Source organism: Cyanistes caeruleus, chromosome 1 (genome assembly GCF_971803275.1).
Source record: "Cyanistes caeruleus chromosome 1, bCyaCae1.hap1.1, whole genome shotgun sequence".
NCBI lineage: Eukaryota > Metazoa > Chordata > Aves > Passeriformes > Paridae > Cyanistes > Cyanistes caeruleus.
In genome coordinates, this window is record NC_141701.1 from 115,857,694 (window position 1) to 115,885,470 (window position 27,777).

General features: G+C 38.0%; 1 protein-coding gene and 1 long non-coding RNA gene across 3 annotated transcripts; one reads left to right on the forward strand and one right to left on the reverse strand.

Moving 5' to 3' along the window:
* Positions 1 to 22,441, reverse strand: LOC111923468 (uncharacterized). 2 transcript variants are annotated; one of them, XR_015276760.1, is made up of 5 exons: positions 22,147 to 22,441; positions 16,301 to 16,451; positions 12,308 to 12,443; positions 11,237 to 11,374; positions 1 to 1,786 (listed from the first exon to the last, which is right to left on the reverse strand). It is a non-coding gene; the product is annotated as an uncharacterized LOC111923468 (long non-coding RNA). The 2 variants fall into 2 exon arrangements; XR_002861098.2 differs by lacking the exon at positions 22,147 to 22,441 and having other exon boundaries at positions 16,301 to 16,984.
* On the forward strand, positions 22,442 to 27,438 carry SGO1 (shugoshin 1). The gene is made up of 9 exons (XM_023919229.2): positions 22,442 to 23,010; positions 23,175 to 23,317; positions 23,401 to 23,597; positions 24,033 to 24,137; positions 24,597 to 24,661; positions 24,810 to 24,949; positions 25,460 to 26,308; positions 26,498 to 26,672; positions 26,909 to 27,438. Exons 2-9 carry the CDS (start codon positions 23,182 to 23,184, stop codon positions 27,018 to 27,020), a joined length of 1,779 nt encoding a protein of 592 aa, XP_023774997.2. The 5' UTR covers positions 22,442 to 23,010; positions 23,175 to 23,181; the 3' UTR covers positions 27,021 to 27,438.
* The last annotated feature ends 339 nt before the right edge of the window (positions 27,439 to 27,777 follow it).

Sequence of the window (27,777 nt, forward strand, 5' to 3'; positions counted from 1 at the left end):
TTAAAGGAATAAAGTAGGTATTTATTTTAAAAGCCTTCAAAGGATACACCTTGGGCAGTACAAGAGCCCAGCCAAGGCTCCACACAAGATGGACAATGGATCACAGGTTTTCACACTTTTATAAGTTTTGGTCCATTCACATATTGGGGTTCATTGTCCAATTACAGCTTCAGGTTATGAAGTCCCATCCTCCCAGATTGCTCTCCTCAATTCACTGCTGTTTATACATTTTGGGCCTGAAGCTGCAATGGTGTCCTTGGTTCTCGGGCTGGGAAAGGATTGTTTTGTCTATCTACCCTGTGAAGAGAACTTGCTTATGCTTTATATGAAGTTCATATACCAATGCAGTACAGAATCTGGAAAATATGAAAGCTAAAACTTAAGGCATCATTAAAATGCTGCTTTAAGGGGTTTTCTTAGTGGAGCAAGTCTGTTAACAGCAAACAGAATGGGAACACAGCAGAAATATCAAAAGTCTTCCAGTTCAATGCAATCAATATTAAATATTTAATCAAGAATATAAAAATGGATATCAATGCAAGTCTTCAAGGAAAACAAGAACAAAAGCAATTTAACACAGATGACTTATCAAGTAGTTTTCAGAAGCTTATTCTGTAAGCAGAATAACCAAGCATCAGAGACTACTGATTAAACAAGTCTTTCCCCTTTCCTGGTCTCCTTACACATGTTCCAACTCATATTCAACTTTACAGCACAACAGGTAGCACTTATCTATATGAATATGGAATAACCTATTTACAACACTCTTAAACTATGCTCTGCCCACAATCCCTCAAGCATCAACCATGCACATCATCCCAATGCCTCTAATTTATGCAGTTTCTTAACAGCAGTGAGGAGACTGATCCTAGAATCACTTTGCAAAGCAATATGATACTTAGTATGATATAATTAGTATTATACTAATAGTGAGTAAAAACTGATCAAAAAACCTCACATTAAAAAGTCAACTGCCCAGATGTCAAGCAAACATCTAAAACATACATACTTTTAACGTATGATGGTTGACATTGAAGGGCTATTCAAGTAGCTCTACAGAAGTTGAGGAATATAGAAGTAAAAAATTATTAACAAATCTCAGAATGAAAACTACCTACAATTTTGACTTGTCAAGCTCTTGGCAGTGGAACTGAAACAGCCATTCCTTGACTGAAGTGCCCTTATACCATGAATATCATACTCAATAAATACAAAGTAAACTTAGCAAAGGAGAGACCAGTCAGAACAGAATGATGTTTGACAATCACCAGGGTGACCTTTCAACCACAGGGAAAATGCCAGAACTCAATTATAATATTGAAATATCTTGTTTCACAACATTTAGAATACATTAAACAATTTAACATAACATAGCACAAAAATTATTTCAAATCATCATAAAACACATTCTTTCTATGACGTGGTAAATTCTACCAACACTAAGCTCTGCCTATATTTTGGAGCATGCAAATCAGCTGGAATTTCAAATTTAAGGTCCAGTTACCAACATGATGCCAAAACACTCTTGCTCAGCAGCCCTGGGACTAAAACATGCATTTGCACTGATTCAATTGCACTCTTGCTTTGAGTTGGCTCAAACCATTTGTTGGGCAGTTCAGAGAAAGTTTGCAAGCCTAACCTAACAGGCTTTTTCGTCAACTCAGAAGAAACTCTTGTTGACATGGCTGTCCTGGCAGTATAGCTTGTTTCAGTCCTATTTGCTCAGACAATATCAAAACACTGGTCATGGTCCTTGGAAGCCAACTACAACTTGCATGTTTTATATCTGTAGGAAAAATACGAACAAATTAAAGTTTTAAGAATGCTCCTAAAAATGCCAGGTTTTCTTTCAGAAAACAGAAAGAAAATTTTAAGCACTGTTTTGGACAGCTAATCTGAGTCATATTAAACACTTGAACAACTTTGAGGGCTCAGAAAGAATAAAAATTAACGGCTTTTAATAAAAGCACAATTTCTATCTTGCTAACCTTAAAACACCAGTTCTGAACTGGATTCAGGGGACACTTTATTGGTACAGAAGGCAATTTCTTACACTCCATCACTGTTTGGTGATGGATACTTAACAACCTGCCTGATCAAGTGTACTAATGAGGCACTAAAATGTTTTAAGGCATAAAGTAGGTATTAAAATTTCTTTAATACATTGTATGCATTTAAAGGCAACTCATTTAAAAGTTGCAGGTCTTCTTAATGGGCATATAAAAAGGTTTGTTATCCAGAGATTTTTCTCATTATTTGCTTTCAGAGTTCATTTACCCTTGATTCACTTATTAATTCCAGCAGGCTTCATTGTTCTCAGACAAGGAAAAAACACCATTTCATATACTTTGGCACAGTTATGGTGGATTAGGAAAGAAAAAGACAGGAAACAAAAGAACAATCCATAACTTAAAAATGACAATAAACTTCATCTATATTGCTCATTTCTCCTCTAATTTATCTACCCTGTAACAATGATATAGCTAAGGGCTGAATTCAGAAGGCTTCAGAAGAGAAAGACATGATTCTTTTCAGGGGCAAAGTGATATGGCCCTAACTATTCCATGGATAATTATGTTTCACTAGCTAGTGAAGAGTTTTCAATGAGCCTTCATTAACTGAAATTCAGGGAGATTTTTTGCAGTGCAAACCAGAAAGAGTTTTGTTTTATTTCCTGTACAAACAAGCAGAAGGTATGGAACTGAATTAACTGCTCTTCAGGAAAAAAGGAAAGAACTAAGCAAGGCTGTGAATAGTTATCACTTAGGGGAAAGCTGTAAGGAATAGCAAGCAACAAAATTGTCTGTAGGTTGCCTTACCTACTCCTAGAGAAATATTACAAAAATTTAGAGACGTTTTCCAGACTTTATCCCTAAAGTCTAGTTGCTTAAAGTCACAAACAGCATCATAAACTTTATTTTAGATCTAAGGAGATCCACTTCAAGGCACCTGTAGGTTTTTTGCCCTATTATCATAAACACACTGTTCTAAAATCTGCTTGTAACAATAGCTAGAAGCCTTTGTAAAGCCTAAGCCTATTTTTCCTTATGGTCAGACTGTACTTATTTCCCTTTATACCATGGCCAGCACATACCATTTTTTTTCCTTTTGTTTTTGTTTTTTTTTCCCCTCTCCTCTGTGGTGTATCAGAAGCTTTTTCTCCACCTCTTGTTTGTTTTACTAAACAAGAACGCTATGTTCTCCAAAATCATTACCTTGGCAAGAGCTGTCCACAAACAGTGTAAGTGCATCAAGATGGTTTAACAGCTGAAGCAAATAGTCCTACTGAGAAACAACACCTCTTAGCCCAGGGATTCAGTTAACACATCCACGCTGCCCCAGACAGCCTAATGTAATAGGACACTGCTTCGGGGGGTCAGTCATCACTCTTGGTGATGGACCACTTTGTTCTGGATGTTTCTGGGATCTGCCAACAGATTTTCTTTTGTATGATGCAATTTCCTTAGCGTTTGCCAAAAGTCTCATTTGGCCAACCAATCCATCAGGAAAAGCAACACATCTCTGTGAAACTCTATAACTGGAGCAGATATTAAGCACAGATAAACCAAGATACCTTTCACCATTTGAGGTACTGGCAACTGAACTGTTTCAAGGTAGAGTTGCACCACTGAGTTCTCTCCAGAGATAAAACTCCCACGGTTTTACTTGCTTGACTTTTACTAGTTGTAATTTTCTGTTTGTAGTTTATCAGATGTTGGGACAAAAGGCAAAAGAGAACATGAGCATTTGTTAACTTTTCATAATTGGGGTTTTTTTAAATGGATTGACAGAAGCTTTTTTCCCCCAATTATAACTGCTGCTTTGAGAAGACAGTCAAATAATGATCCCCATATCCATGGCATAAATCTTTTTTTGTTAGGCTATGTTTTACCATTAGCATTTGGCCTTCCTATGCAATTACAGTTCATCAAGCACAAAAAGTATTTGTCAGTCTATTAATTTTCTGCTGGAATCCTCAATTATTGCTCACTTGAGTGTGCAGATCAAGCTTCTTCAGGATCCAGCTGGTAGTGACCGCTGTCATTTAAAGAGGAATTCCATCCACTGCACAGCCCTCCCCTGCATCAGTGGCTCCTAACTTTCTCATGCAAATTCTGTCAAGCCAAAAATGTCTGCGCCTGTTCTCAGTCCAGTGATGAATTATTTTGGAAAGCATGAGTAAAATCAATTCAGTCACTTCAGTTAAGCCAGCATGAAAAATAAGCTGTGCTTTCGCCATATGTGCTGATTGAAATTTTCAAGCATGGAAATCTTAAAAATGGCTAATTCTCCACACGTCATTCTAGGTTGTTTCATAAATCCTCGCAAAGGAAGGAAAAATTATTCATGGCTAATGAAAAATGGTCCAGTAATTGTAAACTTATGAGCATTTGAAGTCACACATTTGTTTAAATTTTTCCTGAAATAAGAGATGTGTTAATACTGCTCAACTTTAAAGCTAATCAATTATCAATAATGTCCCTTGCTTTAAGCCTGTTTCAGTGTACAATAAGTGTGGCTGTTTCACATTTTTAAATATTTTTTTTTCTTTAAAAAAAGACACTAAATAACACTGACACGACATTTATGAATCAGGATCTAGGATTCTAAGATATTCCCAGAAATATGTAATTCTTCCAGTATCAACTCTACCATATTCTAAACACTCAGTACTTACAGTGACTGTTTCACACTGCATGAACCTTGATGACCTTTTTTTTCTGGTATTTAAACTGTTATCTTGCATACAATGTACAGAAAGAATACAGTGGCTAAAACAACAAAATTATGCTAGTGGTCATATATCAGGGGTAGGGATAGGGATAGTTCCAAGTAGTAGGGAGGAAGGAAGAATGGGCTGTGCAGTCAGCACAACCATATTACCTACAAGTCAGAGTACACCAAGTTTGTGAGTCACTGCTTACAGAGAAAAGGGGAAGATGCTTTGAGCAATGCAGGAGCCAAAATTTCCTTGGGACTCCGTAGAGTTAAATTGAAGAAAACAAATCCCTACTTTAAGAGCTTTCAGCTTTGAGGATAATTGAGGACAAGGGAAAGTGAGATATTATGTCACTAGATCATTACAGGTATGACAGTAACTGTCATCTTGGATTTATTTTATTTGATGGCCATGGAGGTAAAGTCCAGAATTATGGAAGATAAAGAGTTAAAACAGTCAAAGAAGTATAAAAGAAGAAAGTAGGGTAAAAAAACTGAGATGAAGCAAATGAAAAGAGCTATAGTGCAGAGCATATGAGATTAAAAGACCTACAATCCCTTAAGGAAATACCACTACCTAAAATGTAAATCAGTAAGGAGTATTGAGCTAAAGACTATTTTTCTCTCTCAATTTCCTAACTGATCTCTCTGTCGGAAGTTTCATCCATCTAGAATTAAAAGGAGAAAAAAGTGCATAAAAATGAAATAAGGATCCCAGAATTTGGTCTCTAGTATTTTCACCTGACCTATTTTTCATATCAGCACCAACAAGCTACAGCTTTATGTTAGAAAGGTAAAGCATCTGTGTAATTGTAGTCAATAGTGTTCTCATTAGGAGTAACTAATGTTCTTACAATTGTTTGAAACACTTTACTTGCTATAGGAGGAAGGTCAAAGGCTTGCAGAAGTAAATTAATGCTAGTAGTGTTTGTGCTAGTTGAGAACACCTGCAGCTATTCCTAAGACCCAATGATATGTCACTAACCTTACCTGGGACACGATGATATGAAAGTAATGATCTTGCCAGGTAAATAATCTTGCTGTTTTTAAAGATGAGTAGTTTAACATGCCCCCCCAATAATATTTTAGCATAACTAATAACTTTTAAATAACTATTAAGCTGTAAAATCAACATCATGGGATCGGTGCCTTTGCCTTGCATGGTGCCTTTTCATCTACATTTATTCCTTTATATTTCATTTTAGTGGAGTTGCATATTTTCAGCTGAGTCAAATATACAAGTGTACACTGTTCCATGTTTACATTGCAGGCAGTGTCCACCCAGGTTTCTTCACAGGTCTGCTGGATCTGATCAGAGCCCAGGCTCTCTCCCCCAGACAGTGTCCAAATGCTTTTAAACAGTCCATGTAATAGTTGATCTGAGTCATGAATTGAGTCTGTGTGCTGCAGAGCAAATACCTTGATGCTAGTCAATGATCAAATGTTCTCAGTGAGAAACACTGAAAGGAGTGTTTGGAGAAAATGCCTGTTGCCTCAGGCTCTTTCAGATTAAAGTCAGATCCAATGTTAGTTTTTTTATGTATTATGTATTTGTATTTTTTAACTTTTCTTGAAAGATTTTAGCACCAATATAAACACATAATTTAGAGGTTCATATATTTTAACCATTTTTATTCTCTCACAATATTTCATAGTTGTGAAGTCCTCATGTAACCGTTTCCTGTTAAAAAATAACAAAAAAAACTTTCATCTTGTTAATAGTATGAATAGATGCCAGTAACAGTGGATCCTTCTACCTCTAGCAGAGCAGACATTACTGGACAGATAATCCATCCATATGAGAAACTAGGGGTAGGACACCTGATATGTATCTGCCCCATGCTAAGACAGCAGGGATTCTCTGATTTGCACAAGGTTTTGAACTAATCTGCAGCAGCTGCATCTTTTCAGTGTGTTTTTGTTATGGCCCTTTTCCTCTATCAGTAATTGCTTAGTGGCTAGGACGTTTAAAAAGTGTGCAAGAGAGTAGAACTCATTTTTCTTTTACCTCAGGGGATTAAAACTTATTTTGACAGGAAACTTAATCACTTGACTGTAAGTTAAGGGGGCAGTAGATGCTCTGCACTCTTCTTTGTGTGGTTATGTGACTGCATATCAAGAGAACAAAGACTCCATGAAAGGTAATGTTTCAGCAAGACTGTAGCTGAGGGTAAAGCTTCTCAGTTCCCATATTGAGAATAAAGTCACTTTTTTAATCAACTGTACTTCCCTATTGTGACTTTTACAGGTTAGCAAGCAGCAGACTTCCAGAATGAGTAAAAGGACTTAGTCATCATGTAGCCATGTTGTACACTTGCCTGATAAACTGGTATATCAAACCTCCTGGAATATAACAGAACTATTTTAGCTGATATGCAGTTCATGGATCTAAATCAATAGTTTAATTTATGGAGCTATAAATATTGGGTGAATATCTAGATCTCCACTCAACACAAGGATAGGGTATTCCAAGCACTGTCACTGAGGCATCTTTTTGCAAGTATGCTGGAGAAAATAAAGTACATAGGGCCCTAAAGACCCTCAGTTAAGCAAACACTGTTGCCATCTGTTATCCTTTCAGTTAATACAATCTCTAACTCCAACAACTACAAACTCAGTGCCAAATGAAGCAGTGCTGCCATCTGAAAAATATATGAGTATATCCTGAGAATATATAGAGAATACATAGAGAATACATAGAGCATATACTATGCACCACCTTATATTTATAAAATATAACCTTATATTTATTTAGTAAATAACTTCTGTTTAACATTAAACCTCCTTGTACTTCTCATGCAGTTGCCTAGTTGCAAATGCAATGTCAGGTATTTTTATCTTGTGCAAGACTATGCTTCCATGAGCAATTATAATCTAATTAAAGTCATTAATGTTTATGCCCTAGGGAAACATTCAGTTATTTGTAGGCATCTGAGTTTTTTCCTGTCTTCCGATCCTTGTTGTAATTTATGCTTTGTTGAGCACTTCTAAATATCCACAAGTTACTTTACTTGCCACCTCAAAGCTGCGCCACCCTGTAGCCTATGGCACTGTTTTCAGTGATTCTATTTAAAATTATACTGAATAAAAATGAGTAATACATCTATTAAAGTGTCAGAACTGGAGCAGCTTTTGAAGCCAGGATCTTTTTTCCTTTTACCAAAAGATGTTCAAGTTTTTCATACCATAAATCATGCCTTAATCAGAGTTCAGAACTCTCTGTGCCTTTCAAATGCAAGCAGATACCTAGGAGTGTCTGAAAGAATACACCAGTGATTTCAGAACCTAGAGCACTACTATAATCCTCTATAAAAACTATTTCGGAGCTAGGAAGTGTCAGTGAGGTAAAAGTTTTAGACAGAGTTGGAAATTTTCCTATTATTTATCAATCATATAGCAAATCTTTTCACCACTAAATTAATAATATCTTGTAAACTGCTAGAGTTTTATTTTCAGAGTTCTGCTAGGACTTGATCCATAGACATTAAGGCAGATCCAAAGGATCCCACTGATTTAAGAAAGCTCTGTAGCTAACTTCAGTGCCTCTCAGTGTCCGTACACAGGCCATGAGGAAAAAGAAGGAACAGTAATATCATTTTCACAGGGTGTCTCTAGTAACTTCCCAGGTTTCCAGATTAGGGATTTTTCTGCTTGGAACTGGGAATGTTTGGGTGCAAGGTGAAATAACCAGCCAAAGAGCACATGATTGCATATCAAGCAATCCAACTCCATTACTGCAGAGGGTGTGGGAACTGATCTGTCTGCATCACTGCTGTCAACCCAAGGGAGGATCACTGCTGATGGCCTGTGACAAGCAAAACATTTTCATGGCTTTGCCTACCAGTCTATCACCAAAAAATGTTCCCCTTCAGAGAAAAAGTGATTTTAACTACAGCTGTGAAAAAATGTGTTTTCCCATGTAATTCCACATTTCAAATATTTTTCATTCCACATGAGTATGAAATTAAAGCTTCTTGAAGGTTTTCACCAAGAGAAACCATGCTTTCCCTGACACTTCCAGATCAGGAAGTGTCAACATGCTGTACAACCTGGTTTAAACAAGGGGTGCAAGTTTAAGCCTTTTTCTAATATAGCATGAGCACCAGGTTGTCTTGGGGTGGAACTGTTTCACATATATGTTATCTATAAACACTCAAACATTTTACTGCAGCCAGGACTTGATCCCAGTAGAGTTTGTGAAATTGACTGTTGTGGTTTGGGACACCTGCTTGTCCATCCTTATTTTGTTCCAGCAAGGGGTCAAGACAGCTATCCCAAACCAAGCTAAATATACTTCAGTTTGACAACCAGTCACTTAATGACAAAAGTAATTTCAGTAAAATATTCCCAACCAGCGGCAGTAATGCTCCTTTTGGAACACATTCTAAATAGTAATCAGCATGGCCAGCCTGACCTTGTCTGAAACCTGTTCAGAAGACATTTAATTAATGAGACTAGAAAGCTAGAATAGAGTCTGACGTGGCCTGCATTCTCCACAGACTGGGGTACTTTTTAGTTGGAGTGCCCTTTAGTAGGGGTCTGCTGGCTATAAAGTACAGTCCCATGGTCAAGGCAGTAAGGGTCATTAACATGGAGTCAGCAGGATTTAAGCACATATTGTTACATACCAGTTGTTCTAAATATGGATTATGAAATCATTGATCCTTGGGAATTATTCTTAATATCTGCAGAATTAAGAAATGCAGACAGACATTCTGTCTCAATAACATAAGCTCTAAATTCTGTCTCAATAACATAAGCATAACTTTATTTACAATATTTTTTAAGTTGACTTAAGAATGTGTAGAAACAGTCTTCTTTCTACAAACAGTTGCACCCACAGTTTCTAGGAAAAAAAATAAAAACTACAATACTTTTCTCTATTTTCAAACTAGAAAGATGTCAAGTGGTTCTAAACAGCTGAGTTGCTTGCATTACTCAGGAGAAGTGTTCATCAACATTTAGGAATGTAAACTACATATATTTTAGGTTCCTTTAACACAGCTTATTTAGAGTGTGTATCAGGACATCTTAATTTTAAACATTATGCTGAGAAGGTTTAATTATCTGCTACTTGCATCACATATCTCCAGCCCACACTTTACTGTCCAAGCTATTAACTGAAAGTTTGGAATATGACTACAGGTTAAAATGGATTTATTTGATTAATGTGTGTATACAAGTGTGGGTTCTCTTGTGAACTATTCAAGTGTTAAGTTTAATTGAGCTACAGCTGGTGCTGACTGTGTTTTCAGAGAGTAGGGATTTACTGACTGATTGACTGTCTCTCCCTTTTAACCTGGATGAAGATGCGTTCAGGAAGAAGTGAAATTTCCTGATGATACAAAACCACAGGGAAAATATAAAAAAAAAAAAAAAGAGAAGAGCAATAAAATGAATGAAAATATGAGAACATAAAATCAAGTAGTTTATATAAAAGGAATGAAACTAGACATACCAGTTAGAAAATGCATGAAATCAGGGATTTTGTTTGTAAATCTCCAATTCAACTGGGGAGGAAGGATGAGGAAAAATAACAGATAAGAGCTACTATTCCAGTGACAATACAAATCTCCATTGGAGAGGCAGAATAAATTAAACTAATGAACTTTTAAAACCCTTCAGCTGAGAACCTCTCTCCCTTGTTGGCAGAGCTAGATACAGCTGTTCAAATGGTATCACAGAAGGAAAGCAGAAAATCAGAAAAAATAAATACATTTCAAAAATTTTCTTCCCTGCTCAAGGATGTGAAACATCCTATGTGACTTGTAATAAGTACTGCTTATCCTAAGAAAAGGCAGTGAAACCAAATGCAAATAGGGTATAACGAAAAGTATAAAAGATAAATAGAGCTATCCAGTTAGAAATAAAACAAAATGAAATAAAATCCCCCAAACCTCCACAGATTTCATCATCTGGAAAAGCATTGCAAAATTTAACACTTGTCATCATTTTGCCTAAATAGAAGTTCTGGACAATGATCCAGAAAGAGGCCACCACAAGGGCTCTTTCCAGCTTTCTGGATGTGCAAAACCATCACTCCACATCTATCCTGCCCCTATTCCATCTTCCAGCATTAACAGAGCACATCCTGCCCTTTTGTAGGTGGGAAAGTCACTTCTGTATTTCAAGTTTTTCTTCTGCTTGACCTTTCCTCTTTTTCACTAGTAATATCATTCCATAAAACATCTTTCCATAAAATGTGATCTGTTCCTTACATGAAGGTTAATATGTCCTTTTTTTCTCCTCCCTTGCAAGGGAGAAATACAGTAATTTTTAATCTTCCTTAACATATATCTTGTTGCTGCCCACAGTTATAAATGAAGATGTTCTAGAAATATGGCTTGTTTTCATGATGTATATTTTTATCCACTGAGAAAGGCTGTGTTCTATGCAAAAATAATCAAGGAAATATTATTATTTAGATAATCTTAGTGGTTCTGAATAATGTCTCTAGTATGCTTTTGTATGAACGGTCTAGGAAGCTGTAACATCAAATTTTGAAGAAGTTTCTTACCTTTTTATACTAGGATAGAAGACTTTATAAGAACACTCTGTGCCAGGATTGCCAGTATCTTGAAGGCTTGAAAATCTCACTGTCAGCTGACTCAACAGGTCACAGAAGCAGATGTAGTTCTAAAAACACACATGGGAGCTGGGAGCAAAGACATACAATGTGTGGGATTGTGATGCCATTATATTACTGAGAATTTTGTCTTTTAACTTGGATTTCACAGCATAAACCCCTCTAGCTGGCCAATCTTAAGTTCCTCTCCCCAGTGCTGTGGCTTCTCTCCTGTTCTATAACCCTGGTTGCCAGATATGATATATGTGTCAACACATAGCTGATGGGAAGAATCTTTGGCTCTTTTTGGCACAGGAGGCCACCAACCAGGAAAGCCATGTGCTCAGTATATTATGCAATAAAATATGAAGCTTGAGCTCAAATGACAAAGTCTATTCGCAGTAAATGAGATCTGAAAAGTCTAAAGAATATATTGAAAGTGTAAGATTTCATTCACATGGTAGTCAGAACAACTCCTCAAAAATACCTATCCTGACCCATTTCAGAGAAATTCAGTGCACATAAACACTAAAAAATGAGAATTATAGAAAAAAAAGACAAAGCCACACAAAACCACAAGAAAATACACACACTCCCAATAGTGACCTCTGATCGCTGAGTATCACAATAGCAGAGAGAGCCATAAATTCCCCAAGTTCTTTGTTAGAGTGTGCACAGTACATACAGTGCAGAATAAGAAGTAGGTGCTTCTACTGTTGAAACTTCTTTAAATAGTGTCCCATTCATATGGATAGAAAAGAAACAAATTGTGAGGAAAAGTTACTGAGAGTTCTTCATACTTAGCAGAGTATAGAGAAGGTGTTTACAGTGTGGTATCTCCTCCTTTTTTCCTCCATGTATCATCTGTTCTCTACACCAGAAATAAATAAGGTGTTTTTTCCAGATTTTATGAAGAACATTAAGAAGAGAGATATAAGTATGGTATAGATTTAAAGTATTTGTGAGAAAATAATGTAAAAAACATGTATAAACATTAACACACTGAATTTTAAAAAATCTTACCAAAATTGAAAGCTATGGCTTCATCCTTGCAGGTTTGCATGTACATTATCAAATATACCAACACTGTATTCCTATTTTATTCCAGCAAATAGAGATAGCCTCTGCTTTGCCCAGCAAGTCTGATACTTCTTCTGTGCTAGAGTAATTAAAAGCAAAGATGTAAAGCTCCTAATTCCTAAAAGGATGTATTAAAATCCCACAATTTGTTTTTAATCTTCCTCCAAAGTAATATTTATAAATCCTGTCTTTGATAGCTTTTCTGAAAACTATTTGTAAAGCACATTCACATGCAGAGTAATCTGGCTCCACCAAGTGACGATTGCTGTGATTGCTAGTCTACACCTGGACCTAAGAAAACACAAAAGGGTACTAAATATTAAGCTAATTTGGGAACATGGGATTTAGCTGGATAGCTTTGAACTTCATTATATCATAAATTTTAAATAGATTATCTTGTAGTGTAGATGGTAAGTGAAAACACTGAAGCAATGCAAGGAATTTACTTGTCCTACTGGATGATGATGAAATTTTGCCTTACAAAAGTACACATTGGATTACTAACAGTAACTCCACCAATAACACCTGTGAGAATAATTGTAGGAGGGTGGCAGGAGAGTAAATTATTTTGCTGAAATTCATTCCACATCTTCCAGGTGCAGATAGATAATGAGATAAAAGCCTGCTGGAATATCAAGAATGTGTATAAATGAATTTGCTACACAGTCCTTAATGTAAGGTCTAAGAGAACATGCTCTGGATGGCTAAAAACAAAGTGGATGAAAATCACAGGTGCAAAGAAGAGTATTATAAAATGTATTCTGAAAAACTATTTTTGAACAACAGGAAGTTTTTAAAGCACTTCAGCTGGCCTGGGAGATACCATGAAATCTGACAGTAAAACTGTAAAACTGGAATTTCTTTGGATGCTGCCTGCATTGACTTTGTGAAGCCACCCAAAGACCCTGAGCTCAGATTTTGCAGCCTCACAGGAGCATGAAAAAGTAGCTCTCATGAAATTTGAAACTACCATGTTGCAGTTGATAAGTTTTAAATATCACTATTAATCAGTTGTAAATTTTACCATAAACAGCAGGATTTCCTTTGCCATCATTGTTACTTGCAGTTGTTATTTTTTGTGAGGAAGACTATGAGCAAAAACTGAGCAAACTGTGTCTTGTTACCTCAGCTATTGGAAAGAATCATAAATGCCCATGGATATGCACACATGTACACACATGGGATACACAAACTATCAGAAATTAATTTAATATATTAATATCTTTGGATTATCATTCTCTCTGCCATTCTCCCTAGCTATACAATAACGCAGTGTTTGTTTATTTTGTGTGTTCTCTGTTACATGTTCTGTTCCTTTGAAAAGCCTGGTTGAGGAGGAAGCCTGCTCCACATAACAGGAGATAACTCAGCACGCCCAAGGGAGAGAAAGCCAGAGGGGACCACAAGAAGGAATAGACAGGACATTCACAGGAAAGAATGGCCTGGCTCTAGAAAGATTGAAAAGAACTTGCACACAGGACTACACAGAAACTGGGGGCACCCAGCAGCTCAAACCTAGGGTCGGTCTGCAGTGATAGTGGACAAGAAGAGAACAATGCATAAATCTTTTTTCTGTGGTGTTACCTCAAGTTGCCTTAGGTTTTCTTTATATAAAAAAGTAGAAACACAACTATTTATTTAAATAAAGTTTAGCTTTTATTTTGCTTAGAATGTTTTTGGATCTTTTAGGGGAGCTCATAAGATGAAAGCCCAAGGCATTTCACATCAAAGTGTATTCCACTCTGCATCTTGTCACAGGAGGGAGAGACAACCTTGCAGAACAATGGAAGCTGCTGGTGTCCTAGATCCTGGTGTCATTCTGAGAAAGGGCAGGGGGGTGTGAATAAAATAGCAAGGAAAATCACCCCTGGATTTGAACTGACTCCTCTTGAAGAACACATTGAGATGCTTCTTAAAGGCAGATTTTTGCTTAGGTTGCTCGTTAGTCTGACACTGCACCTAAGGCAGGGGGGGAGGGGGCGGGGGAATTACATGTATTCTCCATGCTGAAAATCAGGGCCAAATAAAAATCTTGGGGTTTTTTTTCTAGATTTTCACTCAGATTCTGTCCTTAGCATTCTAGGAATTTATCCCTTTGAAACTGCTGACTTTTTATGACTTATGGACTTCAATATCAATGCAATCCTTGGAATCCTGAACAATTACTGTTAGTTATTGTCTCTAACAAAAGATAGCAACACCAAATTCCACTGGCCCATAAGAAGACACCCACTCCAGGGTTAAAAATCACAGTTATCTCAAACTGTAAACTGACTGTCCAGCAGCTTAATCAGGAAGCACAGAGTATTAAGCTGGTAGAATACAATACAAATTAAAAGAAGAAAGTATAGATCTTAGCAAAATCTGTGCTGAAGGCTGCACTGAAGAAAATAAATACTCAGTTGAAATATCTGGCAATTCTGCATTTAAGTTGTACTTTGGTGCAAAAATTTCAGGATTAAAAAAATCTGAAGTGAGTTTTCATGAGGCATAATATAAGCTGCAATAAGCCAGTACTAAGGCAGACACTAATCATTACTATCTTACTACTAAGATAGTAATGATGAAAACATTATTTTTAGCAGAAGAATTATGGCAATTGCAGACTCCCTCATTCCTTGCTCACTAGTAAGAACTCCAGTTGATTACAGATGACCATGCACTAAGACCTAAGCCTCTTCAGTATCAAATAATGCACAATCTGACAAATTATATAAAAATAACAGAATTAAAATGGGTTTGCAGCCAGGTAATATATGGTTATTCAGACTACAGGCAATCAGATAAAATATGGTGTGCACATTGAGCTCCTAATTTTACACATAACAGTACCTTCCTTCTATTTCTAGAACTTCTGTGTTTCTAAGCCCTCTTTAAAAAAGAGAGGCCTAGGGTTAGCCATCATTTCTTAGCTGGCCTAAGCTGACCAGGAGTATCTGTATGTGTGTGTGTGTGTGTACTTCCTTCACTGACTGGGGCAGCAGCCAGGGTATCTGATGCAGGTGAAATAGTACCTGTAGGAATTAAACTAGGAAAACCAGAAATAAGTAGCTTTATCTGAATGTAAATAACAGGAACCCAGAGACTCCTCTGCAACAGTCTACATCTATTTTCCAACACAAAAATGGTAGGAGAGATGTGTAGGAAGGTGACTGCATGTTGAGTGGGCTCCATGTCTGCAATTTAATTTTCCCTACATCATCTGCACATAAAACTGTCATTTGAGCAACTATTCAGATTTGTGCTTATTTCTTGGCAAATAATTACTTCAATCTAATTTAGCTCGTGAAATTTCTAGAAAACTGCTTTGTACTAAAACATTTTGAAAGTTTTCTATTAGATCTCCTCCCAGCCTTTTATTTTAGAAATTGTTGGCTTAACTACAGTGAAAAACTTTCAGAGAACATACTGATTACATTAAAATTTGTGATATGATAGTTTAACTACTTCTTTTTGGTAATATTCCAGCATTTTACAATTATTTTATCATGACAAATGCTGTGCTCTATTTCTATTGATTTAAATAGTTCAGATTGAAGGAAATTTGGTCATAGTATCTAATTTTTCAAATGTTCTTAAAATTTTAAATATTTTAATTACACAAAATTAACTGAAAGAACTGTGGAACATCCACTAAAACATAGTCCTTTTCAACATAATGTTTTTTCTGCTTCCTCTTTCTTAATACAATCTCTAGTTCTTACCATACCTCTTGTATCTGCCTGTAAATATAAAATAACAATACTGTACCTTTTTATTCTGATTTCTCAAAAATAACTGAGAGAAAATATTCTGAAAGGACAGAAAACCAGATTGTGGGAATGAAAAGCTGTAACACTGGACACTACAGTACAGTTGCAAAGCACGATAATAGAATGATAAAATGTACCAAGATACAGAGGAACATAAGAAGAGAGAAGTGCAAAGATAACAGACCTTGGAGAATTCTGCCTCTGTTCCACTTTTCTGTCAGTCAAAAATCTTGTCATGTTTGAAGTTCACATCTGCAGCAGTTCAGTTGTCTTTCCATATCTCTTTACCAATGTCATGCCACTTACAGCTTTTGCTGGTGACAGATCTGTTTCAACTGTTCAAGTAAACATCAGGATGTTAGTGGCAAGCTAAGCTACAGAAACAAAATATCCTCAAACCTTAGAAGCCATTTTAATGTCAAATGTTATAATGTCATTTTGGCCATACAGTTATTATTTCAGTTGATCCTCAGGAGTGTTTGTCATTCAAATCCCTCATTTCCTCAAAAGAAACTGCAGCCTCAATGTGAGTAGAGCTGTTATCAACCAAAGCACCGAATGATGATTGCAGGGTATTGCTGTATTCTGGAACTGACCACTCTTTTTTTGCCTTTGTTTTCTGTCTGATATTACCCACAGCATGTCCCACAAAGTGTTTAAGTGATAAAAAAATCCTGTTTTTTTCTAATATGGGAAACATATCTAAAGCAGAACCAAATGGAGTACTATGGGGCAATGGTGTTTGCTTCTTTGTCTATCCTTGGCTATTATTGTTATATAATTTATTACGACTTATTTTACCCTGTCTACCCTGTCTTGTTCTCTGTGGTGGACTAAAGTCAGTAAATAGTGTTTGTGCAGGACCTCTTGTGAGAGAACAAAGTGTCAATCTATATCTCTGTCTCCTACCTATGAACAATGATTAGCTCTTTCAAAGTCATTCACCCGTGACCCAAACCCCTGAGAGCTGACTGCAGCAATACAACCCCAGCAGGAAGGAAAATTGCTTTTCCACACTTCATAAAAATCCTCCTTAACTGAATATTCTGATCTAGAGGAAATGCTGACTGTCAAGACATTTTTTCCCTACCCAGTACCAGTGTGCCCCAGCCAATGTGCATGCCAAATGCTGCTGTTAATTTCTTCAGTCCTCTGTCTTTCATCACGTTTTACCAGTGGCTTTAGGAGCCAGTAAGGATTGTACACACCATTACAAGGCCTCAAATAAATACTTGTATGTAATGTGTACATATAAGAGTAGTTGTGTTTAAAGAGAAAGGTCAGCTTTAATCCCAGGTTTATGCATATAAACCAAGACCATCTCCACTGACACCACAGGACCTAGAGAGAGAACGTATCCAAGAGTGGGAAGCTAGTGGCACTCTGTTCTATCAGGATCCTGGATTTCTGCACTTATTATCATATGATTAATATTTACCTCTTATATTATGACAGGCGTATTAGCATTAAGAAAAGCTACATTAAAATATATTCTTGTACCCATGAATGAGTTTTTGCCTTTGTCTCTTTATGCTACAAATCTACCAGTGGCATATCCTACTACTAAGCTATTTATTCATCAGGAAAACTGGGAAATAACTGGTGGAAACCATATATTTGGACACACAGTAGAAGGGAAAGAAATAGTTTTGTCAGTAAATATTCCATTCAATGCCAAAAAAAAAAATACCCAAAAAACCCCAATCAAACCAAGAAAAATCCCCCCACCCTTCAAAGCTTAAAAAGAAAAATGTTTCCTGCCTGGTAACGTAGAACCAGTGCTAAACTGCACTTCAGTCATGTGAGACAGAGGTTAGTAGGAGATTTGGGGGTAGAAAATTTGAGGAGTAGGATGTTGTTTCTGACAGCATGCTCTGGAACTGCTGTGTACTGGAGAAAGTCAGGGTTCTGGTCTACTGACAGGTGGTACAATGATAAATTAAGATACGTACTCAATGCAAACGTTGAGAAAATATTAAACATTTAATATATACTTTTGTTTCATTATTCCTCTTTGCTCATTAGACCATGTAGTTTCAAGATTTCAGATTGGCACTTTTATTGTTGCATACTGCTATGGATTAAGACACTCATTTTGGATTCTGGATTTTCCCTGGCACTGAAAGGAAAGATTTGGTGGCAGCTCAAGACATGTATAATTCAGAGTGTCTAAAGTGGAAGACACAACTGTATCTGGCCCATATAATAACCACTGCATATATTTTTGTCTCTGGAATATCTCTCATGAACAGATCAAGATACTTATTAATTTTTCACATCCTTGCTTACATTAAACTGATTAATAATTGAAAATATTTAAGAATTAATTAGAACATAAAGATTTATATAAATATATATATATGCATTTAGAACAATTTAGAATACATATTTACATCAAAAAGACACTGATACAACTAATGTAGGAATGCTGATTTATAGCTAATTAATTTTGGCTTAATGAAACCATGTTGCCTCATGCTTAAATCAACTCAGGCATCTTTTCCTCTTACATTTGTGGTTTTCCTTGTAAGAAGAACAAGGTTAGTTTTGAGAAAGAAAAATATTGTAATCACAAAGTGGTTACGGATAACTTAGAATAGAGAATGTAATGCCAATAGTATATTCCAAAATAGAAATGGTCTGAACTTTACCAACTTATGGCTTAAATTTGATAAAACTTCCTGAAATGTGAAAGAAATAGAACATAGGGACATACATAAAAATAATGCCACCCAAAAAATGCTCACATTTCTTTTTAACCTTGCTGAAGGAACAAAAAGCAATCATCTGTTGTCAAAAATTTTCAGCTCATTATTTCTACAGGATTTTCAGCCAAACATGCTTAAGCTAGTAAACCTTTTTTGCTCAAATATGTCTGTACCAGCTTCTTTAAAAAATGTTTGCTGCTTTTCTGTTTTCAGTAAGAAGAGGGTGCATCAGCATCTTTCAGTCCCCACAGTTCTCACACATCAAATATTCTTAGACTCCTGTCATGATACTTCCAAGACGATGATAGCTACAAACATCCTACTCCAAGCTGATCAGAGCTGAACAGTTTGAAGGCAGCTCACAAATGAGCCATTCAATGGCCAAGCAGAAAAGCACTGCAAGGCATCATCAGTGTGCATGTCACAGCAAATGAGAACAGAGCTGACTCAGCAAGACATAAATGATCTTCCCAAACCACAAAGGTAATGGAAAGCAAGGCAGTCCTTTGTGTCACCAACCAGTCTCTGCTAAAGGAAGAAAATACTGCTGGTGTGTAAGAGCCACTTCTAAGGATGTCCTCTAACAGAGAACAATTTGCAATATTCATTACTTTGGTACTACACGTAACAGTATATTGTATACAATTTTCCTCTTGTCCTCACAGTAGGCACTGCATTTCATACACTGTGATTTCCAGCTCTGTACCTCTTGGTGGTAGAGGCAGTAAAATATGAGTCATATCCACTACACTGAGCTACTCTGACGGCTAACACCAGACAGTACAAACATCACCACCGTGGCTGTCTGATGTAGGGCTGGACATGGAGCAGCTGAAAAGATGGGTAGGGTATTTAAGTAGGGTATCTGGAAGTCATCCAGCTGCCTGCATCAACAAAAGCTTGCTGTTGGTCACCACATCATGGCTGCTCTTCTGTGCCCTACTGGTGATCACCAAAAACAAGTTAAAAAGTAGATACAGCAAGTCTAAATGTCTGTTCTTATAGAGCCATACACTTCACCCTGTTATTGAAACCAGTAGAAGTTTTAAAAATATTTTCCATCAAGTACTGGATTATCAGTGCTTCTTATAAGCATTCAATCAAAAAGTTAAAATTCCATTTATTTGAAGACATTGGTTTTGGTAGCAATAGAAGAAACTAATTAAAGTTTCATAGGATATTTCACATCTGATTGTTTGCTTAGTTGGGACAAACAACTTTCTAACTTTGAGCCTTAACAGAATGTATTGGACATCACCATGCAACATCACACTCAGGCAACTCTGATAAGAAGTATCCAGAAATGCTCCCAGAATCCAATTCCTGTAAATTGCTGTCATTATATGAAGCAACTCTTGCCTCGTAATGCAAGACAATAAATCTAAGATGAGAGCAAATCTTTTCATACTGCAATTCCAGTCGCAGCAGCAGCTGTTTTGCCACATGAGTACACCCGCTAGAAATAAACTAATAATCCACAGCAACTCTGGCATCAATGACAGCATCAATCTTTATAGAGGAAAACGTGAAATTGCTTACAGCAAAGATTCAGTTGAGCTAGAAAAATTCACTACTTGGAATCCTCTGCTATAAATAAATAAAATGATACAGAGGGTGTAACCTGCAAGTAATTTAATAGAAACACAACTGTCTGGAGATGAGACTAATGCACAAATGAGCATACCTCAGTAACAGTGAAAATGTGATTATCGGGATATAGAAATTCAAATACAGAAAATCAAAGATAATCTGCAGAAAGATTCCAAAGTGTTTCTGAAAGAGCTGTAACAAAATTAATGGAAACAACAGAATGAAAAAAAGGTGAAGAGAGGATTTTTAATCTTGATAGAAGTACACTCAGGACAAAAAAAAATAAATAATTAAGAGTAGCACTTAAGATAGTAACGATGAAAGCATTATTTTTTTAATCAAAACATGTTTAATTTAATCACAATCAGTGTATTTGTGTGCCCAATTATTGCCTTGAAAACAGTGAGAGGCCTGAGGGAAAGGGATGCAAAGTGTACAATACCAGAAAACCAGCACTTCTAGAGACTATGTGATTTTTAATGTCCAGTATGCCTCTATTTTTCTTCTGGTTTGGGGGTGGGGAGGGAGGTAAAAAGAGAAATTGTGGGATTCTTGGGATTTTTGGTTGGGCTTTTAAAAATTTTCATTTTCTTTTTTTCCCCCAGGTCTGTGAGATTTTGTTTTGTTTTGGGAGAGTTTTTTGGGGCTGGAAGGATGGGTTGGTAGATGCTACTTAGGCCCATCAAGCAGATGAGAAAAAAGAAAAAAACATGTAATGAGGAGCTAAGATAGTGGGTTGCAGTGGTTTTGTGTGTTACTAGTAAGTAAGTGGGTCTAATATGTGCAAATTGCTCATCATTTTTCATGCTGAATCCTAAAGAAAATATGGGGTTTTTTCTTTACATGATCTCATGTCTCCAATGGGATTGTCACACTGCATCAAGGGCTGGGTTTGCAGGACTTCTCTGCTAACAGGTATGCAACACCAACTTTGACAGTTTCTATTGATGAAGTAGGAGAGTAAGTAAAATATTCATTTACACTACTGCAAAAACTACACAGATGAGGCCTTCAAGGCTGAACTGGAAAAACAAAAATTCCATGACCTTGCAAGGAGCAGGAAAGACAAAAGCACACACATCATGATTTCTGTCATGATCCATGAAAACTTTTCAAGTTTGAAATCACATTGCCACAACACATCCAAGCTGTAATGAGTAAAACCCGGAAATTTGGAATAGCTGTAAGAAAAAAAAAATGCGTAGTATAGCGTAGCTATGAAATGCTGATTTAACAGAATCGAGAATATCATTTATTCTGTTAATAAGACATCGTTTAGCTGTTCGGGGGTTTTTTCCTCCCATTTCTCTCAGTGGTTAATCAAGGTTCAGTACGCCGTGGTCAAGATGCATATAACCACACAGAAGATGTAAGTTCCCTCACACTTGTCAGGAAAACCCACAAAAGCAGAGAGGCTTATGTCCGAAAAGGAGACAGAGGAGTCCTGCAACTTTATTCGAATAAATGGAGATTCCACTGTGACACACACCCGCGAGGTTTTCTCAATCGAGGTTTTGGAGGGCACAGATTCCTTTTAAGATCCCGAACTCCCGGCCGCATGTTGCCCTCTTCCTTTCCCCACTGCTGAGGCACCAGGAAGGTACAGCCTTCCCGAACAGCCAAGCACATATTCCCCTCTTGAACCTGCTATTTTACCCCAAAGCTCAGAAACTCAGGCTGTGCAGACCCTTGTCTGCTTCACAAGCCAAGCTGTCTGGGCTCTGCGACAAACCTGCTGCCCAGTGTTAGCAGAGACATCAAGACATTTCAAGATGTCCTCCACCCCTCAAATCGTTTGTAAAGACATTCGCTTTCCTCTCACGCTTGTGTTACGCTTCACGGCCTGCCCGTAAGTAACTCTCACAGCGCAATTCAGAGTGTGAAATGCCCATCCGGCTACTGCTGCAAGAAGCGTGCACTGAAAATAAAGCACCGCAGATGAGAAATTTAATCTGCCGGCCCTGCCACTTAACCCCGCCCCGCCGCTGCCCCGCGGTTGCTGAGGCGATGCCGGAGTGGGCGGGGCCGGGCGCGGTGCGCGCGGCGCTCGCGGCGTGACGTTTGGCTCGGGACGCGCCAATGGGAGGCGGCGGCGGCGTTTGAACGGCGCGTGGCGGCGGCGGGCGCGCGGGTGCCGCCTCGCGGGGCCCGGCGGCTTCTCCTGTGCCTTCCGGGTGCGGCCGGAGCGGGAGCCGAGCGCGGAGCGGGCACAGCTGGGCACAAGGAACCGGGCGTGCGGAGAGAGGAAGCACCGAGCTGCGGGACGGGAGAAAGTCCGCGCCGCCGCCGTTGCTGTTGCTGCTGCGCCCGGATCCGTGCGGACCCTCCCGCCTCCGCTGGGGGCTCGAGCGGCCGAGGCCGGTAGGGGAGAGGTGCTCGGCTCTGTGCTCGCCCTTCCGAGGAGGTTCGGCCGGCCGGTGTGGGGTGCTGGAACGCTGTGCCTGCGGAGTTCGAGGAGCAGGGGGCCGGCTGCCGGTGCCTCGGGAGGCCCCAGCCGAGCTCTTGGCTCCGGCCCCGGTGTTTAAAGCGCTTCCTGGACCTGCTTCGGGCGCGGGGAGTTTTGCAGTTCAGCCGCGGCCACGCCGCAGCATCTCTGGTGAGAATGGACATAGCTGCGTGGCTTTCCCTGTTTGTGGGTGTCTGCTGTGTGTGTGCCTCCGCTAAAAGTGCCCCGAGCTCTACGCGTCTGCCTTTTCTTTGGGCGTTGGGGGGGCGTGGTGTGACCCCGGCTTCATGGGTTCACCCTTTCTACTTTTAAAGGTAGAAGATGGCAGACTACTCGAGGAAGTCCTTCAAAGACAGTCTGAGTGATATAAAACAACGTATGAGAGAGAAAAGAGCTCAGAAGTTGTCAAGGCTGGGTAAACCTACCCAGTTCTCCACCGTAAAGGCCAGAAGAGCAAGTAAGATGATTGAATATTTTAGGATTTATAATTTATTTGTTTTCTTTTTAATCCCCTTTGAAACACTCACTGTTGTATTGCAGCCAACAAATCCAACAAAATGAAGATCATTCAAGCAAACAACAGAGATCTGGCTCAGTCCTTGCAAGAACAAAAGCTCAAACTGAGGGAAGCTGAAGCTACCATTCTTCAGCTAAAGAAAGACTATTACACTTTGAAGGCTCAGATGCTTGTCTTGCAAAGAAATCACAGGTTCCAGCAAGAACAAGGACACATGGAGGTATTTTTAATAATAACTATATGAGCTGGTGAAACTTAACATCAGAATCTGTACCACTCCATTGGTAGATATTTTTATTGATCTTAAATGTTTCATAAAACATTAACTTAGTGTGTTCAACAGGGTTTTTTTCACCTTAGTATGATACCTAAGTAGGTGTCAAGGTTTGGATACCTTGACACCTGGAATTGAACTTTTTCTCACTACTCTTTCTCATTTACTAAAAATAAGAAAGAGTAAACATAAGATTTTAAAAATCTTAATTTAAAAAAAAATTAAAGTCTATCTTCTGTGAATTTTCTAGGGGGTTTATCACATGTGAAGGCACCTGACAAAGGTTTTATCAGATTTTAGTTATCTCATAATGCTGATAAGTTTGTAGTTGATACTAGACTATGATAGTAACAGTGTTACTGTCCTTTCTTTGTCCATTAGAATTCACTGTCAGCCTTGAACGAGATAATTTCCAAAGTCTCTCAGAGTTTACTGGATTCAGTCACTGCTCTTGGCACAGCAAAGAATTTGTGTTCCATAGACATGGTAAGTGCCTTTTCCTCTTGAGGAGCTGGACTTCTGTTACTGATTGCCTTTGCTCTTTCCACCATAGGTATACACAGATTTTTAGATCTGTGCCCTTGTTCAGGGGAAGAACTAGTCCCACAGTTCCCAGTGTCCCAGGGGTGCACACTGTGGGGGTGTGTCAGTAGGTTATAAGTGGGACTGAGGCTCTGCTAGGCGGTGGTTGGGGCACCCTGATATTCTGGGGTTCCTTCCCCTGTCCACTTGCTGTAAGATTGGGCTGGTGATGAATGTGCTGATGTGTGGAGGCTGAGAAGGTGCCTGGCTAACACCCACAGCAGCTGGCGTTAGCCAGACAGAAAGAAAGAGTCACGGGCTTCTTTGGTCCTTCCTTGGGTAACTTGGCTGTCCTCTGAAATTTGTAGATGGTGCAAGCTTGTTTCAGACATTTAACCACAGTAAGATTTATTTTGTTGACAGAATCAAAGAGTGCTTTCTTCAGGTCCTGGAAACAGTTGCAGTGTCACAGGACCAACACATTCAATGTAAGTATCATTGATTAATGACTGTGTGTGTTACAGGAAGTTTAATTTTCTGACGGGGAAAAAGGGAAGAAACACACTATAACAAAACTCTTCCTTGTAATAAACTTTATTGCTGTTCAGTAAATGCTATCTTTGGTATTTTCTCTAGAGAACCTCTAAAGTGTGTTCTTCAAGATAGTCCTGTACTTCCAAGTGAGATGGAAGCTGATGGTGACAGAAATTCTTTGCCAGAGATCTGTGTAGCATCTGACAGTGACATTTCCTTCACCAAAATAATTCCAAGCAAAGGTAACTAAATCAAAGTATCAGACATTGCTCCATTTTGAATTTGGAAAACAATGTGTGAGTACAAGTTTAACTAATTGCTGCTTTTGAAAGAACTGACAACTTTTGGCTTATTGTCAAAAAGGAGAAATATTAATGCTGTCCAGTAGTAAAATGTTTGAATGAAGATGCCCAACAAAATGGGGAGGAATTTGAAACTGCTTTATGTTCTCTATACCTGCAGTCCAGTTTCATTATCTACCAAGCAGTTCAACCAAGTAAAATTACCTTTAGGCAGTCATTAGCATTTAAGCATTAGCATTTAAGAAATCAATAAAACCTTGTTAACATGCTTTCTGCATGAAAGCTGTATTAAACAGAGCTTATCTCAACTGCCAAATCCTAGTTTATAAAAATCTATGGAGAAAATCCAAAGAATAGTCTGAATTTTTGATACATTTAGAATTTTTGCACAAAATCTTAACATGGTTTTTCTGTTTGGCTTTAATATGACATTTTCTCTTCAATTACAAGGACAGCCATCTGATTTTCATCTGAGCAACACAGAGCCAGAGCTGGAAAACGTTTCTTCAAGTGTAAAGTTTGGACTTGGTAGGATGTTACCAAAAAATGTATCCACCAGACGTCACTTTTCAAAGACGAGGAACCTTAATGTAATGTGTACTCGTGTCTTGGACCATTTAGAAGCACCTGATTCAGTAGAAGAACTTTCTGAAGAGAGTGAAATTAGGCTTGAGGAAAGTCTAGAGGAGTATGCTACAGAAAATATAAGTGCAGCTGTTCCTCACTTGAATGAAAGCAAGGTCCATTCAGAGCTGGCAGAGTTGAGGCAGAAAAATTCTGAAACTACACAGTTCAAATTAAAACGTAATTCTGATCTTAAACAACCAGAGTGTAAAAACAAAGAAAAGAAACGAAAGAAAGAAAAGCGCCAGAAAGGAAAACTGGAATGGCCACTTACTTCCCAACAAAGACCAAGAAAACTGAGTAAAGAAGCTTCTAAAGAAAACCTGAATTTCTTGGGTGACATCAGTGATGCTTATGACTTTCATTTGGAAGAGAGTGTCCATCTTACACCTTTTCGACAAAACAAGGAGAGCAATAGCGATACTGAAGAGGAGGACAAAGAAGACTCAACTGAAACCAATACCATTGATTCAAGCAGTACTGCAGGTGACTCAGATGACAGCCTCTATGAGCCTTACAAGAGTAAATCAAAGAAAAGGCAAAGTTCAGTGGATGAGAACCCTACGTCATCAATCCATCCAAGGCCAAGATCTAAAAGATGTTTGGCACAGCGTGAGCAGAAGCTCTGTCATGAAGAAGAGACTGAAAACAATAAATCAAGTGATAAGTCTATTAGTAAGTAAAGAAAATGTTCTGTAAGTGGTTTTGTCTCCTTGAAAGATAACGTTGTTTAGGAGATTTAGGCTTTTTTATTTTAGGGGTTTTTTTTAATGACAACTAAATAGTAATGTTTTAAGAATGGTTAAATTTTTCTTTTAAGCTTGCTTACCTGAATGAACTGAACTGTCTCTAATTTCTTCACAGGACAGCCTTCTGAGCCATCTCGTGGGCATCTCTGTGATGTTACCAATACAGCTGCAGCGCTCCCCAGCACTGGGAATGCAGAAATTGTCCCTGAAGGTGAAGGACTTGAGTCTCCAAAACGCAAGCGGCGAAGCTGTTCTGTTACTGTGAACTACAAAGAACCAAGTATTGCAGGGTAGGTGTCTTTACTTTCCAGTTTGATACAAAGTTCATGATATTCCATCCAACAGAGGATTTGAAAGGCTTATATAGATCTTGAAAATAAGATGTTAACAAAAGAGCTCATTCAAAGAAGTCTAGAGTTAGTAATACAGCCTAATACATGTAAAATGGAACTTACTAGCTAAAAGTTATTGTTTTAAGTGATGTAGGGAACAGAACTTAGTTTTGCCTTTATTTTTTTTCAAACAGGAAACTCAGGAGAGGAGATCCGTATACAGATACAATGTTCCTGTGTTCTCCAATTTTCAAGGTGAAAAAAGACGCTAAACGACATTCTCATAAGACTGAAAAAATACAATGAGAAATTGGTTAGTTGTCTTTGAGATTTTCAGCAAAACCATGCTTCTGCCATGAAGAAAACAATTTCCTGGATGAAATATTTTGTTGCACAGGATGTTAAATATGTGAATAAGTTGTGTGTCTAGTATTAAGGATATCACATTAAGGGTGCCTGGATTTATTCTAGTGCCTTATTTTTAATGATTGATTACTTTTATAACGAAAGTGATTCTATTTAAGGTCTTTTTGAATGGATCTGGGAGTATATGAGAAATCTTTGATGGATAAGATGGCGAATGTCATTATCTGGGTGAACTTTTAGGCACTTCAAATGTTTTGGGCAGGAGGTATTTTTAATAAGTGTTTATACAGATCTTGTTCATGTGATGGTAGTAGTTTCATGTTGAATACTGTAATAAACGTCTTAGTCTTTGGAAACAGCTTGGAGTGGGTTGGTGATCTTTTGGCAGTTTCCATGGTTGCTTCAAGGGCACTAATGTCAGCAGTGGGTATTACAGGTCTGTCTACTCTGTCCCCATCTTCTGTGGTGGCATAAGCAGTTCAGAAGCAGCTTAGCAGCTCCAATTTGATTCTGTAGCTGCAGCTCAAAAGCAGCAATTTAGGCTTAGTTGGTATTGAGTGCAATTTAGAATCAACCAGACAGAAACAAAGCAACCTTGTCAGGCAGATTGGTGAAGGAGGCGCCAGTTAGGTCCCAACTCTTGTGGGACATTCATAACAGTTTATAAAAATTTCTAAAGTTTATAAATACCATAAAA

What these genes read in the sequence shown, in the direction of transcription:
- SGO1 (XM_023919229.2), top strand. Translation starts at nt 23,182, where the DNA reads ATGGCAGACTACTCGAGGAAGTCCTTCAAAGACAGTCTGAGTGATATA. An exon ending in ACAGGACCAACACATTCAAT is followed by an intron (nt 24,662 to 24,809) that starts GTAAGTATCATT and finishes TATTTTCTCTAG; the next exon opens with AGAACCTCTAAAGTGTGTTC. An exon ending in ATCAAGTGATAAGTCTATTA is followed by an intron (nt 26,309 to 26,497) that starts GTAAGTAAAGAA and finishes ATTTCTTCACAG; the next exon opens with GACAGCCTTCTGAGCCATCT.